Source organism: Pseudopipra pipra, chromosome 1, assembly GCF_036250125.1.
Source record: "Pseudopipra pipra isolate bDixPip1 chromosome 1, bDixPip1.hap1, whole genome shotgun sequence".
Lineage (NCBI taxonomy): Eukaryota > Metazoa > Chordata > Aves > Passeriformes > Pipridae > Pseudopipra > Pseudopipra pipra.
In genome coordinates, this window is record NC_087549.1 from 5682670 (window position 1) to 5700812 (window position 18143).

The following is an 18143-nucleotide window of genomic DNA, read 5'->3' on the forward strand; positions in this document are numbered from 1 at the left end:
TCATGTGGCAACATTACTGGGACCTAATAGTTTTGTTATGGTTTGGGCAAAATGAATGTGTGGAATTAGATACTATTGGATTACACATCTAGTTAGTTAGGTGACTGGGAGGTTGGGATGGTTAAAATCTCTCTTTGTGGCCATCTGCTTTACTAGAACCATAGAACCACAGAATCAGAATGGTTGGAAGGGACCTTAAAGACTATCTAGTTCCAACCCCCCTGACATGGGCCAGGTTGCTTCAAGCCCCATCCACCCTGGCTGTGAACACTTCAGGGATGGGGCAGCCGCAACTTCTCTGGGTAACCTGTTTCAGTCCCTCAACACCTTCATAGTAAATAGTTTCTTCCTAATATCCAATATCTTTTAATTTAAAGCCCTTGTCCTATCACTATACACCCTTGTAAAAAGAAATGAAAGGCTCTCCATAACTGGGGTTTTGTGAAAACCTCTAGCACGAGTTGAGACCATGAATTTTAATCTCTGTATTTTATTTTCTTGATATTTTTGCTTCACAGGGCAGCTTTTATGTCCCATCTGAAAACTGCATGCAGCATGCATACAAATGGCATAAGGACCTCTGTCTTCTGCTCCTGAATGCTCAAAGAGGACTTCACACGTACTACACCCTCATAATGAATGAGGTTCCTGATTTACCACAGCTGAAGTTGGGTAAGTGAACAGACATTTAAAATCACTGAATATTTTACAGTGCTGCATTATCAACATGCATTTCAGTACCAAAATTCTTGGGTTGTTTAGAGAATGAAAAGGATTTTCATCTCTATTTTCTGATTAGTATTTATTTTGGCACACTGTCAAAATAAATCCTCAGCTTAGATGGATCCTTTTATAGGATGTGGCCTAATATGTAGAGGGAGAAAATATTTTGATAAATTTCTCAAAATACTTGCCTTTCAGTGATTTTTGGCCTCAGTTACATTTTGAAAAGTGGAAATTCCAGTTCTGAATGTCCATGAAATCTAGGGAAGACTTTAACATAATTTTTTTCCTGAGTAAACATTTTTTTAAAATTGAAAAGAAAAATCTGAAAGGTGATATGAGTGGTTTTGAATAATATTCTTTTCTTTATAATTCACAATGTATTTCTCCCCTGCCAATTACATCTTGCTCTTCAAAATTATTCTGATTTGCTTCCTAATTCAATTATTTAATAGATTTTCTGGTTTTGGCAGAAGATTTTTTTGGCTGGTCAGGCCTGTTAGGTCCAATGTGAAAATGCTGGCTGGATTTGCTGCCTGGAGCTCTGCAATTTGTGTTTAGTCATCTTTGTAATGACAGCATGAGCTCCTATGCAAATGAGAGACGTTCCTGACTCATTCCTGCTCTCCCACCTGTTTCTTTGAATTCAAGAACTGTGACCCATAATTTCACATCTGCATTTTTGAGCCGTTGTGTTTCTGTGTGCAGGTTTTGAATTATCAGTTTGTTATGTTGCAGAGATAATTACATTAGGAGGGTCAATTACATTGGCCAGCAGGTTTTAAAAGGGAGTAAAATGCATTTTCCAGTATAGTGCTTGTATACAAGAACCATCAAACACAATACATTATGCTTCACACACTTATGGACTTGATAGCTCCTATTTATCACTCCATGTCTTGTTTCCCAACGTATATTTCCCTTCAAGGTAGCATAAAAGTCATAGATAGGGTGGTAAGAGCACATAATGTGTTACTCAATCCAGCTACGAGAGGAAAAAAATTACAGTATTTTAATTTGGAATTTATGAGCTCTCAGACAGAATACAACATGAAACAAAACTCCTGCTTCATGCATCTGGATTATCAGGCACATATAATAAAAGATTTGTGGCTCACTCAGGCAGGGCTATAGGTTGGGAGATGTAAGAGTTATGTTTCGTTGCTTGACCACAACTCCAGAACTGCCCTAGAGCACAGACAGGTTTTCTAAATAAAATTTGCTTGGATTTCAAATGATTGCTGGTACTGAGGCAGGCACTGCATTTGCAAATGTACTTCTTGCAACACATGGAAATTTGCTAAATGCAAATACCCTTTTTAGCCTCTTGAGCTGAGTGCTATTTGTATCATTTTATTCACAGTCTGAAAACCTACTGAAGATTTGATTTTAAGGCTGATCTTCTGACACCTGTTGAAAAACTCAATAAAATCATGGGGTGTAAGATTCATGCAGAGAGATGAACATAAATCAAATTTTTATATCTGTCTCCTTGCAACTATTGGGGTGAAATAGGCCCATTTAAAAATATGTTATCTAAGATAGGTAATGCTTTCTACTTTTGGGATGGCATGAAATGCACCTTGTAATTGCTATATTTATCCACTGACTAGGGGAAAAATGTAAATGACTCAGCTGTAACTGCTGTATTGGTCAGAATAATCTCATCATAGGTTTCTACAGAAGTTTAAGACAAATCCAAGACTATAAATCTCTACACACTTCCTTAATTATTTTTTTCCTAGCTCCCTGAGTAGTATATTAAAAAAATAATATCTTAGTTTAGACATTAAAAATGGTAACAATTATTTCCTAAATTTTACCAGCTAAGATTAGGTCTTTTCAAGGTGCTCTGATCTTGGCCTGTCCTTTCCCATTTATTAGTACTATTTGAGAAGAATCATTTGGGGACTGGGCAGGGGATTGGCTTGTTAGTTGTTCTGCCTTGTTCCTGCTTTGTTTTTTCACGGATACTATTAGAAAGTTCCGCATTGCAAAATCAAGCTGCCAAAGTTACAGAGTTGATTGATGTCCTCCTTTGCCTTATAGTCCACGGTGAATTTAAAGTGGAGTGTCCCTGTGCTGGATTCTCTCAGGACTGCATCAAAACACTGCTCCTTGATGTAGTAATGAGGTGCTTCAAACTTCCCAAGGCAGTGCAGAGATGCCCAATCTTTTACTAGTCAGGCATCTGGTATCGCTACACAGTCCTTTGTAACATACCAGGAATCACCACTTTTTGCACGTCATTTGCTCAGACTTTGCATTCAGTTCTGCAGTTGGTCATAAATACCAAAGGCTAGTAAGAAAACTCCTAGCAAAAGAGAGAGTAGGCAGTGAAAAGCCAAAAGAGACAGATTCGGTTGTCTTTGTCTTCAGAACAACAACTTCTACTCGTCTAGTGGTCTAGGTTTCATGAGCAGAAGTTGCACCTGCATCAGTACAAGGTGGTTTGTGGAGTGCCCACGTCCAAATAGGAACTTGCCTGTCAGGCAAGTGACAATTGACCTCATGAATAAACATGAGGCCATAAATTGACCTCACATAAATAAACACCAGAGCATTAACATTTCACGTCTGCTGTTCTCAAACCTGATCTCTTTCTTTGTGTTTTTTCCCCAGAGGAGCTATCTGTGGAAGAGACGTTGTCCCATCTTTGTATGGAGCTGCAGGTATTTTCTTCAGCAGAATCTGCTCATAGGTTTTTCAGGTCCATTTTTCAAGTGCACTGAGACAGGCCACTCACATATCAAAGCTGGGAGAAAGGAAGTTTGGTGCCATTAGAAAGTTTGTTTCTCTTCCACCAATTATTTCACATCATTTTGATTAGTCACGTACAAGGTGTTCCTGTCACTTTTAAGAAGTCACCAGCTGGATTACTCTAACATCCTTCAGTGAGCCTAGTCCTGAGTATCAGTATGAAGAAAAAAATTATTTGGGGTAGGTTGCAATTACAGCTTTTCTGCTGACAGGAGAAAAGATGCCTTGGCAGGTTGTACAACCATATCTTTTCAAATAAAAATACCTAAAAGTGCAAGAAGGCTCATGGGAGGAAAAAAGTTATTTTGGCACAGAAGTGACTGAACTACTCTCTTGAACTTGCTTTCTGCCAAGTTTATTTCAAGTGAGACATAGACAAGTCATCAAGGGTGACAGGGAGGAATGCAAGCACAAGCTGATCACTGGAAAAAGTGTTTTAGAATCAGACATTTAATAGATTTTATTTATCATAGAACCATAGAATCATTAAGATTAGGAAAAACCTCCAAGATCATCAAGTTCAACCTCTGACCAAATATCACCATGCCCAGTAAACCATATCGCAGAGTGCCACATCTACTCATTTTTTGAACAATTCCAGTTTTGATAACTCCACCACTTTCCCAGGGAACTGAATTTGATAACGAAGGAGGAAGATGAGTCCAAACCTAACAGGAAGTCCATTTACCTCCTGTTACAAAATGTGGGGTAATGTTTGTCACCCATGAATTAAAAACTGTTTGAAATTAAAAATTTATTAGTTTTAAGTCCTAACTTGGATACTTTTCAAGAAATCTCATTTCATATAAAATTGATTTAGAAAAACCTAAGTTATTGGGCTCAACTTTACTAGATTTAGAAGCTGTAAGAATATAGGACAGACAACACAATCTAGAGTCTCCTTTGGACTGATTTTCTATGAGTCTGTGAAAGTCCAGTTTGGCTTGGTATACATCAGAAAATGGCATCATTAATTTCTCTGTATTTTCTACTTCCTGTGCATTTTTTCTTCCTGAGATCTTATTGACTTGTTTTGCATGGCAATATTAATAAAACCAGTCTGCTTTGACTGGTGCTTGAAATCTGATGAGGACAGTGTGGCAACAGATAGGGAAACAAAATAGCCAGAACAGCCGGTTCTATAGGTTTTCCTGTATGCTGGAAATTGTTTTGCCTTAGAATCATAGGATGACAGATTTCTATGTATCTATTTGATTATAAAGACAGTGAGTATGAAGGGACTTGATACAGAGGTTGAGACCTTGCACAATATTGGTAGGACATAGGTGCAGCCCTGACCATCACTGCAGTGTCAATGCATGTGTCAATGCTGTACAGATTAGTATTGCAAAGCTCTCCCAGTATTTTGCCTCTAGGGATATGTGAACTGAAACCATTTCTTTTTTTTTCAGCAGAACATAAGAAAAACAGTCATTTATAAAGGAAGAAAAAGCTATTAGAACCCATACAGAGAGAAGCCTGTGGGGTTAGTCTCCCATTACCACTGTGTTACCAGAGCCAGGTCCATTTTTAAAATTAAATTAAAAAAAAAAAAAAAGGAAGAAGAAAAAAAAGTGAGTTTAACCTGCCATGACTTTGTATTCAACTCAAGAGCACAGCAGATACTCAATGCAGGAGAAAGTGGAAGGGAAATAGTTTTTCAATTGTGTGATTGATTTATAAACAAACAAGGAAAAATAACTCCTCAAAAAGCCCTGTTAATTTGTTTTGTGTGACAGCATTGTTAAAACCAGAGTGTCCACCAGTGTGGGTTTTGAAAGATGCAGCACAGGGCACAGACTGACAGCAGGTGTGTGGATGGAGTAAGTCACAGCTGGTGATCTTTTTAATTGCTGGATTTTAGTCTGAGAAACTGAGTCCCTGGGGTTTGACCTGTGTGTAGCACTGCAGTAGAATGATGCCTTAAGCCCCTAACGTTTTTTTTTTATTTTTCTAATACTTGTAAGTTTTATAAGTAGTGGAAGTAGATTCTAAAAGCAGCATCCCTGACTCCCTCTCTTGTCCCTTTCCCTCTAGCACCCTTGGTTACACATTCCTTAACCCTCTTACCCCATTCTATGCTCCCTATATCACTCCTATCCCCGAATGCAGCAGAAATGTTTAGTCTTTTGTCAAGGCAAGGCACAGATTGTTTGGAGAATGCTTGTATCTTGGCCTAAACCACAGAACATGGTCAAAAACTGGGTGACTATGTACCCTTTGTGCTCTGATGAAGATGAAGATGGGATGAACAGAGGGTCCCGAAACACACCCCAGACCCATTTTCAGGGGATGGACCCGGGGCGGTCCAGAGTAAAGGCCACAGGGTGGACACATCTGGGATTGGATGGATGATATTATAAAATGTAACATCTCAGGCAGGGCCTGCGCGCGTCTTGTAACATCTTTGCCTTGGCATAATAAACCCTTTCTTATCTCACCCCTAATTAACTGCTCCGGAGATTTTTTCAGCACCTAACTCCCATGGGAACAGAAACAGGCATTGTCTTTTCCTTCCTTCCTTCCTTCCTTCCTTCCTTCCTTCCTTCCTTCCTTCCTTCCTTCCTTCCTTCCTTCCTTCCTTCCTTCCTTCCTTCCTTCCTTCCTTCCTTCCTTCCTTCCTTCCTTCCTTCCTTCCTTCCTTCCTTCCTTCCTTCCTTCCTTCCTTCCTTCCTTCCTTCCTTCCTTCCTTCCTTCCTTCCTTCCTCTCTGATACATTCAAAAGTTTAAGAACCAATAAACTTGAAAAATAGCCATCACAAAACTATTCCTAAAATGACTTGCATTAATAATGTATCTTCCTTGAAGACTGAGATTTCAGTTTATGATGTAAGAAAGTGGCTTAAAAAAATTAAAAATTAACAATGAATCACAGCATATAAAATTGGGTGCCATAAATAAAAGTAGTTCCCTAACTCTGCAAATGGAAACGTTTGGGCAGAATTTTTTGTTTCCCAGTATCTCCCTGATTTTTCTGGTACCGGAATGAGATTATGCCATTTTGGACTAGTTTTTAAAATAGAATAGCATCCAGACAATATAAACATAATGACAACATCTGTGTTATCAACACACAAATTTTCTCTGCTTTTCTCACACGCAGACAATTTGTTTTTTTGTGGCTTAGTTTTCAGTGTCATAAATCTGAAAACTATCTGTAAAATAAAATGTGAGAAATAAGCAGGGTTTCAGCTGGATTGCAGTTCTAACTGAAAGAAAGACCTGGTGAAGAGCCGATTGTGATATTTGGTATTATTTCTGGAATATTTCTGGTGTTATTAATGGTTTCATGGAAACATGTAGGGACCCTGGGAATAGATGAAGGCTCAGATCTGTTCTCTCTGTGCCAAAACATGGAGATAAAATGCAATTTCTGTCTCTCCTTACATTAACAATTATAAACACAAATTGAGAGAGTTGGGGTTTTTGGGCCTAGGGAAGAGTAAACTCCCGGGAGACCTTTTAGCACCTTCCCGTAACTAAAAAGGTTGCAAAAGAGCTGGAGAGGGACTTTTTACAGTGGTATGTAGTGATAGGACAAGGGAATATGACAGTAAACTGACAGAGGGCAGGTTTAGATTAGACATTAGGTAGAAATTCTTTACTGTGAGAGTGGTGAGACACTAGCACAAGTTGCCCAGAGAAGTTCTGGATGCCTCATCCCTGGAAGTGCTCAAGGCCAGGTTTGCTGAGGCTCTGAGCAACCTGGTCTAGTGGAAGGTGTCCCTACACTCAGCAGGAGGGTTGGAAGGAGATGATCTTTAACCAAACCCATTCTATGACTCTGTGATTCTATAAAATAGTGAAACAGGAAGCCTGATGTGCAGAGACTTTGCTGCCAGCATGAGCTTTCTCACTGCAAAGCTTTAGCACAGAATTGCAGCCCAGAGCTGGAGGGCACTCAGGGTCCCAACATGTGTTAGTGTGAGAGAGAAGCAACAGCAGACTCTTGAGATGTCTGTTTTCATCATGTGTTGAGGACACAGTGGTTTGGGTTTGGGTTTGTTGTTCATTTCCTCTCCAGCTGCCCATCTGATATCCTAATGTGACATGGTTGAGAGGGCTCCTTTTGCTAAGAGAACCGGGCCATGGTTTAGTATTTCAGAGCATCCAGCACCATCTGGTGGATAATTTGGAACCCACATTCTTTGATTTTTTTTTTCCCTGGTTACTACATCTGAGTAAAGTGTCTGCAAAGACTGAGTCTGTTCTCACTTCTTGCTCTCCAACTGGGTAACTAAGAAACTTTGCACTAAAATATATGGCTTTTAAAGAGTAAAAGAAAAAGTGTCACCAGATTTATTTGGAGTAAAATAACTCAAAATGGTAGCTTTAATAATACTACTTCTAAATCAAGAGGAATTTTTGTTATTGCTGTTGTTCTTAAAAGGACTTAATCCGACAAAGGAACTGATTCTTTTTCATAGCACTGTCTTGATGTCAGAATTTCCTTTCTTTCCTCCAGCTGTTGAGCAATCCGGAAAAGATAGCAGAACAGATAAGCAAGGACCTTGCCTGGCTTTGTTCTCACCTCCTGGCCCTGTGGACCCAGTTCCTAGAGGTGGCAACGCTCCATCCAGAAGTCACAGCTTATCTGACTCAGGAACATCACATGCTAAGGGTAATGATAAGCAAGTTCAGTAATGGTCATCACCTAACAGGCATTAATGCTTTATTTAAATGTATATTTCCAATACAATTCTGCCTCTATGAGTACTTATGTGAAATGGGATAAGCAGGACAAGAGGTGAAGAGGTGAAGCCCAGGATTTGAAATTACAGATTTCAGTTTCTGGAATGAATGCTGTTGCCTTTGTGTAACCTAGGATTCTATTTAAAATGAGTGCACTTCAAGCATCAGCATCAGACATAGAAAACGAGGTGGGTGGGAAGAGGTAGATATCACCTGTACTTGTCAGATATCCATAAATCATAAACATTTGTTTTAGAAGCCACAAACATTAAAGTGACAAATAACCAAAAATATGATTTTATCTCAACTACTTTCACAAAACTACCATGAGGAATATAAATTTGTTCTCTTCTCTTTGTCACATATATATTTTTATATATAGCTATTTGCCTTTCTTCCAGTGAGGTGCACACAACAAAATACTAATATTGCTGATGTTGAAATTTCTTCTTGTACTTGGTAATAAAGAAGGCACAAAAGCACTTGTGATTTGAGTTAATATTGTCAGATCTGCTTGTCTGATTAGTTCAGCAAGTGCTTTGTCCTCCATTAGGACGTTCTTGGTTATTGACCAGACATCAGTTCAGCACATCCCCTGAGCTGAACTCAGTCTGATCTAATCATTAGAGAAAAGGGTGGGATTCACCTTGCTTAGCTTTAGGAGTATATAATGAAGTATTGAAGTATTGAAGTATTACATTTTTGCTCCTGTCAAAGTCACTGGAGGTCTGCTGACTCTCCAGGGTGACCAGAACAAACCTCCAGTTTCTCTCCCCAGGAGCATGGCTGAGCTTGCAAAAGTGTGGCATAAAATTCAGGAGGAGGTGAACGAGTCCCTTATGCTGAGACTCCCCTGGTTAGTCTGACTAGGTCTCCCTTGACTTTGAGAGGACCTGGGTGTCTTGCAGCCAAAGGACCCAACTCTGTATGCTCCCAGCTCCAGCAAGGTGAATCCCAGCCTGTGGTTTCTTCCAGCCTCAACTGATGCCTACTGCTTGCTTGGCCTTTGTCAAATTACATACCCTTATATGCTCCACATAAATTGTTCCTTCCAATATAAACTGTGTCTAATTATACTTTTCCACCTCTGGAAAACAGTTTGAGAGCCCTAGATGAAAATTCCTACTATTAAGATACAGGTTTTTTTAAGGGATACTAGTCCTTTTTTTCAGAAAGGCCATTTGTTAAAGCACAGCTGGGGTTTAGGGAGATGCTGAGATGCTGTGACATATGTTTTTCTCTGCCATTTTCTGTCACTGTAACAGAGGTCACTTTTACAATTACTATTAAGAATGTATGGGCTGCAGTTTAACAGCTCAGTACATTTGATTGCATATTATGCTTGATTCATTTAAACTCAAAGCTTATTCCAGGGCAGATGACAGCACTGAGTTTTTTATAGCTTATTTCACACTCTGTGCTCTGCCAGCCACTTCAGATCCATGGCTCTTTCGTAATTGATTATCCAGCACTGAACAGATCTAATGCCCATGAAGGGGTTTGAAGAGCTCTCATTTTGTATCATGACATAGGCAGGTGCAATGATAGGGCTTATTCTCCTCTGGACTGATATGTTTGACTTCCTTTGCTGTCTTGGTGGTTTGAAAGTCGCTGTGAGTCACTGCAGATATTCCCATAGAAGAGACAATCAATTGTTCTAATTTAGTTAGTTGCTCCACTAATGCTGTATAATTTGGAAAGGAAGAAATCTTCCCCACTTTAAGAATATGAGGGGAAATGGTAAATTTCACGACTTTTAGAAAAGTAGTAGAAGATGTAGATAACCAAATTTTGATTTATTGTCAAAGGACACTTCTTACCTCACAGCAAAATATGCAACAGCACCACCTGTTCTGTTCCAGATTGGGGAAGTGAAGCAGAATTGAACTCTTTGTTTTTTTCTGTCAACAGAATTATGCTACCATGCTGAGGAATCTGGTCCCGACAGTCACTGTTCTGTTATTAGACTTGCGGTACTTGGCATCTTTCAGCAGATCTTTTGTTTAACTTGTGTGTCTCTCCCTCTCAGGTGAGGAGGTTCTCAGAAGCCTTCTTCTACACTGAGCACCAGAAACCTGCTGTGCTCACATTCCAGGAAGGCCTGTAAGTAACCCATTAACCCTCCCCTGTCACTGGAATGATTGAAAATTTACTTTAAAACATTTCACAGTCAAGACTGAGGTCTTTTTCTGCTGGATATGGAGGAGTTTGGTTTGAGACAATTAGCTCCATACTGTAAAACCATTGAAATGAGTTTCAAAAGTAAGTGACTCTGATCAGGACCCAGAAAGAATTAACTTCAAGCTTCACACACACACACACACACACACACACACACACACACATATATATCTTTCTTCAATTAAATTCCTGAACCAAATGCACCAGATCCAGCACAGGTAGTTTAATGGGAACTACTGGGTAGAAACAAATCTTAAAATTTACAGATTTTCTCTCTATGATCCCTAAAATACATTTTTGGGGTAGACAGTCATGGATTTCTTTTAGTGTTTAGTCCAGCCCTATTTTCTATAGCAGAAAGGATATTTAAATGTGGACAGGAGCATTAAACAGCCAATGCAAAGATGTGGATGTTCAGTAGATGCAGCAGTGGAGGGCAGGAATGGGGAATACCACTATATTAACAGGAGAAAACATGGGTGTGATATGAGTTCAGGGCTGTTAATGAATTGATGAAGAACCAACTATATAAAACAGACAAGAAAAACAAATGTTGAACTGGGCTGCATTCATAAAAATATGCCCTAAAACATTGGTAATGTAAGTATTTCCCTCTACTGGACATTTCTTGCTTGCAACCAAGTAGGGGAACATGTAAAGCCAGTTTTAAACCTGCACCTGGGCAAATTTTGCCTTTAGTTTTAGCCAATGATCCCAAGTGGAGCATGTGGACAATACTCAGGACCTGACCCTTGAAGGTAGAGTTCAAAGATGCTCAGATTTGAATTTCTGAGTAATGAGGAATGTCCAGACTATTTGTCTGCTGAAACAGCCTGTCACCATGGGGGGACCATAGCACTGCCAGTGTGCAAACCCATCTTTCAGAAGGGGTTTAAAGGCCATGACATTAGGTCCTGTCATGATTATGAGCCTTAAGTGAGCCATTTGCTTCTGACCCAGTGCAAAGAAGAAAATTGCTTTCTCACAGCTGTCACCGGGGACATTAAGGCTGATTCAGTGTCGATGGAAAGGGCCATGACTTCATTAGTGGGTGAGTGGTACCAGGCTACCTTGTTCTGCCAAGTTAGAGCAGCACCAGGGCTGCAGGTGCCCAGCTGCTTCACTTGGTTCTCCCACATCAGGATTTTAGTGAGCTGTGTACAAGGAAAATCCCCATGTCAAGATCCTGGGGTGAAGGCACAGACACTCATGGCCCCATTCAAACAAACATAACCCTGCACAGGAGGAAGCCTAATTGCATGAAGTGCTTTTATTTCTCCAGGCAGCCACAGAACTAACCTATTTCCTACATATAAAAATAGTGTTTTTCTTAATGATTATCAAGGAGACTGAGTAAAAAAAAGTAAAATAGTTAAAAAAATTAAAAATTGGTCTGTGTAGCAAATTTAGTCTATACAGGCCTCGTGGCAGTCATGTTTTCTTTTTGAATTTGCTAGATGATAGAGCTGGAAAAACAGTCTTAACTGTCAGAGTATTATTAATGTTGTGGGTGGCAGTAGCGAGTATTAATTGGACTCACAGAGTCTCCAGCTGAGATCGGTGCTCAGTGTGCCAGGTCCTGTACAACCACCTCAAGCAGTAACAGTTTAGTCCCTCAGTTCTTTCTTCTTTCTTACTACACAAGAGCTGTTTTTTGCCTCCTATACTGTTATGAGTTTGTGTGAGGCCGTGCACCTACGTATCTGATAGCATTTGGCTGGTTAGACTGAAGAGGACACACCATTTCCAGTATGCTGGGTATGGCCCAGTGTGGAGGCATCTGTCAGGTGGTATATCCTCCCTCGATTTACAGACAAAAATGCTTTTCTTCACTCCTTTTAATAACAATTATTCATCTTTTTCACAAGGGCATGTAATAATCAGACGGGGTAATGGCTTTAAGATGAAGGACAGTAATTTCAAATTAGATATTAGGAAGAAATTCTTCCCTGTGAGGATGTTTAGGCACTGGAACAGGTTACTAGAGAAGTTGTGGATGCCTCATCCCTGGAAGTGTTCAAGGCCAGAAGTTGTGGATGCCTCATCCCTGGAAGCATTCAAGGTTGGATGGGGCTCTGAGCAACCTGGTCTGGTGTTCCTGCCAGTGGCAGGGGGTTAGAACTAGATGATCTTTAAGGTCCCTTCCAACCCAAACCATTCTATGATTCTATTAATTAACATGTCAGTGAAAAAGTTATCATGGTGCTAAGAGTTAACTCCAAACACCCAGGTGTTACTGCCAGCAAGACTGATCAGTTGGCTGTTTGAGGCTCCTATCTGAGTCATGTTTTAGCAACCAATGACTTGTTTATCTCCGAGGAAAAAATTACCTGTCTAGAAGTAAGAAAAAATGATAGATAACAATAATTATGATCTGAAGTTGGAGCTGATATGCTGCTCTGAATGAATTATTTGTGCATGGACATAGGAATCTTCCATTCTGGTATGAATTCCACACCTGCTGTTTCAGTTTTGGTTCATAATGTGTAAAGTGCATTTTTACAGTTAACTACCACATGATAACCTGCCTTTTGCCGATGTTAATCTGAAGTATTGCCACTGTGTTGTCCTATGGGATCTGTGCAGACTTACTTTCAGCTGACCATCTATGAAAAGCTTGTTGCCGCCTTCTTTGTATTTGATGCGTTCCCATTTTTTTGGGGACAGATGTTTAAATAAGAAAGCTCATCAGGACTAAAAATTATTGTATTTACTATAGCTGAACACACGTTCCTGTTCCAGTTTTAACTGATGAGAGCCTGGTAGCATTTTGTGTGGCCCAAATGATAGAAACAGACAGGGACCTACAAGAAAGCTGAAGAGGGACTTTTTACAAGGGCATGTAGGAATAGGACAAGGGGAAGAGCCTTCCAACTGAAAGAGAGTAGGTTTAGATTAGATAGGAGGAGGAAATTCTTTAGTGTGAAGGTGGTGAGGCACTGAAATAAGTTGTTCAAAGAAGTTCAGGATGCCCTGTCTCTGGACTTGTTTAAGGCCAACCTGAGCAACCTGATCTAGTGGAAGGTGTCCATGTCCATGTCAAGGGGGTTGGAACTGGTTGATCTTTAAGGTCCTTTCCAACCCAAATCATTCCATGATTCTATAACTCTAGCTCTGCCAACAGACAGTGGCATCTTAGCTTTTCCAGATACATATGTGTGTGAGATACCACAGTGCTCTGAGGTCTGGTACAAGTGAGACAGAGGACCTGCCATGAATCTCCTTGGCTTTGTTCCTCCCTGTACTGCTCAACCAAATTTTCGATTATTGCTTCCTGCATCTGGGTTTTGAAACCCTGACTTTAGCCAGAGTGACAGACCTTTTTTCCTGACCGGGAAAACAGCTGAGTGATCCAGTCCCAGCCAGCAACTGTGACCCCTGGGAGGACAGCAATGGTTTATGGCAGCTAACAGGAGCCTGTGGCAGTGGCAGCTGGAATAGTTTCAAAAATGCTGAGGTCTTCAATAAGGGATTGTGCAAGTTGCAACTATTTCTTACTGAGAGATCGAATTGTCCTAGGAATGCTGGGTATCTCCCATCACGCATTTTCCCTCTCCCTTTAAGGACATTGACTCTGTCCTCTGCCTTCATATTGGGGCTTGCAGGAGTGATGGAGAGACAGCACAATAACTACTCAAACCCTCAATTTGTTTTGTACTTTACTGCCAGGATCCAAAGCCACGCACAGATTTCTACAGAAATTCGTAACTCGGAGTATTTCACCAGCATGCCCCCGCTGCCGGCAGAATGCCTCGACATCGACGGGGACTGGAACACTCTCCCAGTTATCTTTGAAGACAGGTACATGGATATGCCTTGCAAAGGTGAGTGAAACACCACAAGGTGCAGCTTCCTGGGACAGCTTGAACTGAGGGAGTTTTGCTGTTCCAGCCGGAGATAAGTCATCTCACGTCCCTTGTGCTGGTGATCTTGGAAGAGAGTGTGACTCCCTAAGTAATTCATCTGAATTCTTCTGTTTTCCATAATAGAAAACTAGAGTATTTCCTTCATATTTTTCATCTTCAAAGTAAGCTGTTTTTTTAAAAGAGCTGGAGGCAAAATCTAGAAAGAAAACTGCATTGTTTGGATTTTTGTTATAGTACAAATTTAAAGAAAAAACACTATGACTGTTATCCCCACTGTGACATCTAGTGGTAAGAAATCTCAGAACAAAAAACCACAATTTTATTGTGAAGCCCAACACTTTCCTGAAAGGCAGTATTGCCTTCCAAAAATATTTTGCTCTTGATTATCCAAATCAAAATTTTTAATTAAGAAGCTATTTAGCTATGTTAATTTTTTAGTAAAACCTCCGACTTTAGTAATTTTTTCTTTTAACTCAACCATTAAGACTAGCAAGGAAGCAATATGAATTAATATTAGAGGTGACCATAGTCTAATGAACATAACCTGTGGTACAAAATTTCCACTCTTCCACAGTTATTCTACTGCCTAAATTTTGACAGTGCTCATTATAGATATTTAAACTGTTAAACTGAGTATTAAACTTCTTCAAAAGTAAGAGCTATACTGTGAACAATGTCAAATGACAACAGGAATACAAAGAAGTATCAGCTTTATTTCACTAAGCTGTGCTTTAAAAAATAAGAGTTTATGTACAGCTGTACTGAAATGAGGAAAATGTATTTTATTGATAATGTCTTCTTTGGCCTAACAATAACTGTTCAGTGAGTACAATTCTAGTTAAATGCACTCTGATATGTGCATTATAATCTGCCTGTAATGTATGTATAATTTACATAATATAAATATATATAAGATAATTTTTTAGGCCTTAAAATCACTTTTAAAAGTCCCATATGACTTTGGTGTAATTTATTGTGTTCTTACAGGTACTACTGCTATCTTTTTTTTTTTCTTTTTTTCTTTCAGATCAGAATTTGGAAGTTTTCTCAGATTTTGAGGTTCCTGCAAATACTCAAATGGATGTAATAAATGAAAATGAAGACTGTGCATCAAATGATGCCACTGCAGTAATGAAAGGAGACTTTGGGAAAGGTATTCCACTAATACATGACAGGATAAACAGGAATCCCTCATGCTTATACAGCAGTACTGAAGGTGCTGCTGAGGGTTTAAACCAGCACTCCACATCTCAGGTATATACAGCGAACAAAGAAGGCCAAAGGAAATCTGAAAATATTTTTGTTTCAAGAAGGGAAACTGTTTCTGACTCAGAGTCAGGCAATACAGAACACACGTCAGGAGACTTTGAAACACCCAAGGAAGTTTTATTAAAAGATAATAGACTTGGGGCAGATGTTACTTGTGGAGACACAAAACCTAGCAATAAGGACTCTCACAAAAGTGAGCCTGTGTTAATTGTCAGTGGTCAGTATGAGTGTGGAGCATGTGGAACTGATGGCTCAGAAGACAGGACTGAAATACCTGAAATAGATGAATCTGGTCATCCTGAGAATAATTTCACTTCATCTGAGCTTGCACTGAATGATTTGACCAGTCTTCAAAAACCAGAAGATTCTGACACCAAGGCTCATCTCCCTGTTTTGAAACCTTTGCCCTCACACTGCTTTGAAGCGAAATTGCTCACAAAGGAGCAACGAAGTGAGGAGAGCGAAGAGTTTACCCTCATGACAGGGGTCATTAAAAGATCTTCCTCTATAATATCTGATTCAGGCATTGAAAGTGAACCAAGCTCAGTGGCGTGGTCTGATGCTCGGAGTCGGGTGCTGGAGCTGCCCAGTGATCGAGAGATCCTGCACCCCTTGGTCCGGAGGCACGCCATCCACCGGAACTCCCTGGAGGGCGGACACACGGAAAGCAACACCAGCTTGCCCAGTGGGATCCAAGCATCGCTCACATCCATCAGCTCTTTGCCTTTTGAGGAAGAGGAGCGGGAAGTGGAGCTCACCAAACTGACAAAATCTGTCTCAGCTCCTCAGATCAGTAGCCCAGAAGAGCCCACGGAGGAGGTGGATATATCCAAACATGGTGAGGCAACCTCAGGAGACCAAAACCCAAAAAGCTGCATGGAAACAGAGGGTGAAGATGGGAAATTAATCATTGACTCTTCTGAGTGTCAAATCACCACTGAAAGTGGACAAATAGAGTCAAGACAACATCCCAAACTCCCCCTCAAACACAGTAGCAGTAACACTGAGTTACAAGGGGAGGAGGAGAAAGGTTTTCCAGAGACTTGCTGTAGTTTGGAAAATGCAAGACCACCCCCTTGTCCAAAGCAGCTCCAAGATAATGTCTCTGAGAGCCAGTCACTGGAGAGCAATGGTGAGTGCAGCTTAAAAACACCAAGGGCTTGTAATTACTTGGACCAAAATATAGATAAGTTCGATACATTCATTGAGGATCCAAAGGATAAACTTAAGCTGGACAAATTAAAAATACAACAGGGCTTCTCCAATAGCAGAATTTTAGGAGAGGAGAGTTTCTCTCAAAGTGTAAAGGTGGTACCAGATTTGTGCTATCCCATTACAGCTCCGTCAGAGACCTCCACTGAATTTGACTCACTGCAAGGAGAGTATGGCAGCTCTCTTGCTGATGAGAGCCCGGCAGTGTGTGCAGAAATGCAGGTGTTACAAGAAATAGAGCTCAATGACTCACCTGCCCCAGCAGACCCTGCAGCAGGGTCCTACCAGGCTGAACATCCTCAGGAACCCAACAGCCAAGAGCATAAACTTGTAGTGAACGGCACCGGGTTTCCTTTGGCAGTGACGGAGGGAGTAGCCCTGGAAAGCAGAAAGGCTGCTGATGTGGTTAACCTGTCAGTCTCTTGCACAGCCACGTGTCTTCCCTTCTCTTCCGTGCTCAAAGAGACCCCCGCCATGGTCGGCTTCTCTGCAAAGCAGGCTGTGATCCCTATCACGCGCCAGCCCCTGGGCTCCTTCGGAGTTGTCTCTTCTAATTCTGATGAGGTGGATGAAGAGACGAACGAAAGAATGCTGAAGTAAGAATGTCTTATTACTTCACTAATGTAACTGTAATGCCAAGAGACCCCTGCAAAGTTCAGGACCCTGTACACTAAGCACACAGCAATCTTGCACTTGAGACAGTTGCCTGAGGAATTTCAGTATAAATAATCCAAATAGACAAATGGTTTGTATAGAATGAATTATCTAAATAGACAGGAAGGATGAAAACACAGAGAGACCGAGATTGTCAAAGACAACAGGTCCTTAATTCTCATGAAAAGGAGTGGGATTTTGGTGTCTAAATAATCTTTAAGATCTGACCCTCCTTCATGAAATCAGGGCTACCCATACTTGATATCAACCCCAGACAGTCAGTACACTATAGATCTGCTATAGATTATTTTTCTCTTCTGCTTCAGTAATTGCACTCATTAGCTTAACTCTGAAATGGGAGCACAGATTGGTTGGTAGGTCTCAGTTTCAGCTTCTCAAACTGGAAAAAGGGGACAATGGGAACCATGGATATCTGGAGAAGAGGAATTATTATTGTTTCTGGCTTCATTGCCCAATGCAGAAGTGCCACACCATGACTTTGATGTCCCAGGGGCCCACTGAACAGATTGGCACGCTACCACATGTACGCTTCCATTATATTTTGCTGTCTCTGCTGTGTTGAGTGCCAACAGTAACATTGGAATTTGTCAGCCCATTCAGTCCTCCAAAATGTTGGCTGTCTGCATGTGCATTCCTTTGAAAGGCAAGGGTTGTTTTTTTTTTATTCTTTTGAAAGCATTTTGAGGTTTGTTTTATACACAATGCTGTAAGTCCTGCCTAATTTAAGCACAAAATTTGTTTCTTCTTGTGAAACAGAACATTTAA

At 40.4% G+C, this 18143-nt stretch overlaps 1 protein-coding gene across 2 annotated transcripts in view; it reads left to right on the forward strand.

Annotated features, from left to right (window-relative positions):
* FAM135B (family with sequence similarity 135 member B) overlaps nt 1-18143 on the forward strand; it is a 207211-nt gene that overhangs the window by 167516 nt on the left and 21552 nt on the right. The window contains exons 8-14 of one of the 2 annotated variants that reach the window (XM_064644221.1): nt 519-672; nt 3346-3395; nt 7949-8104; nt 10205-10278; nt 14026-14180; nt 15250-16623; nt 17122-17299. In XM_064644221.1, the coding sequence (XP_064500291.1) occupies nt 519-672; nt 3346-3395; nt 7949-8104; nt 10205-10278; nt 14026-14180; nt 15250-16623; nt 17122-17299 (2141 nt within the window). Of the gene's footprint in view, nt 1-518; nt 673-3345; nt 3396-7948; nt 8105-10204; nt 10279-14025; nt 14181-15249; nt 17300-18143 lie in introns of both variants that reach the window. The other variant, XM_064644211.1, reaches the window with a different exon arrangement.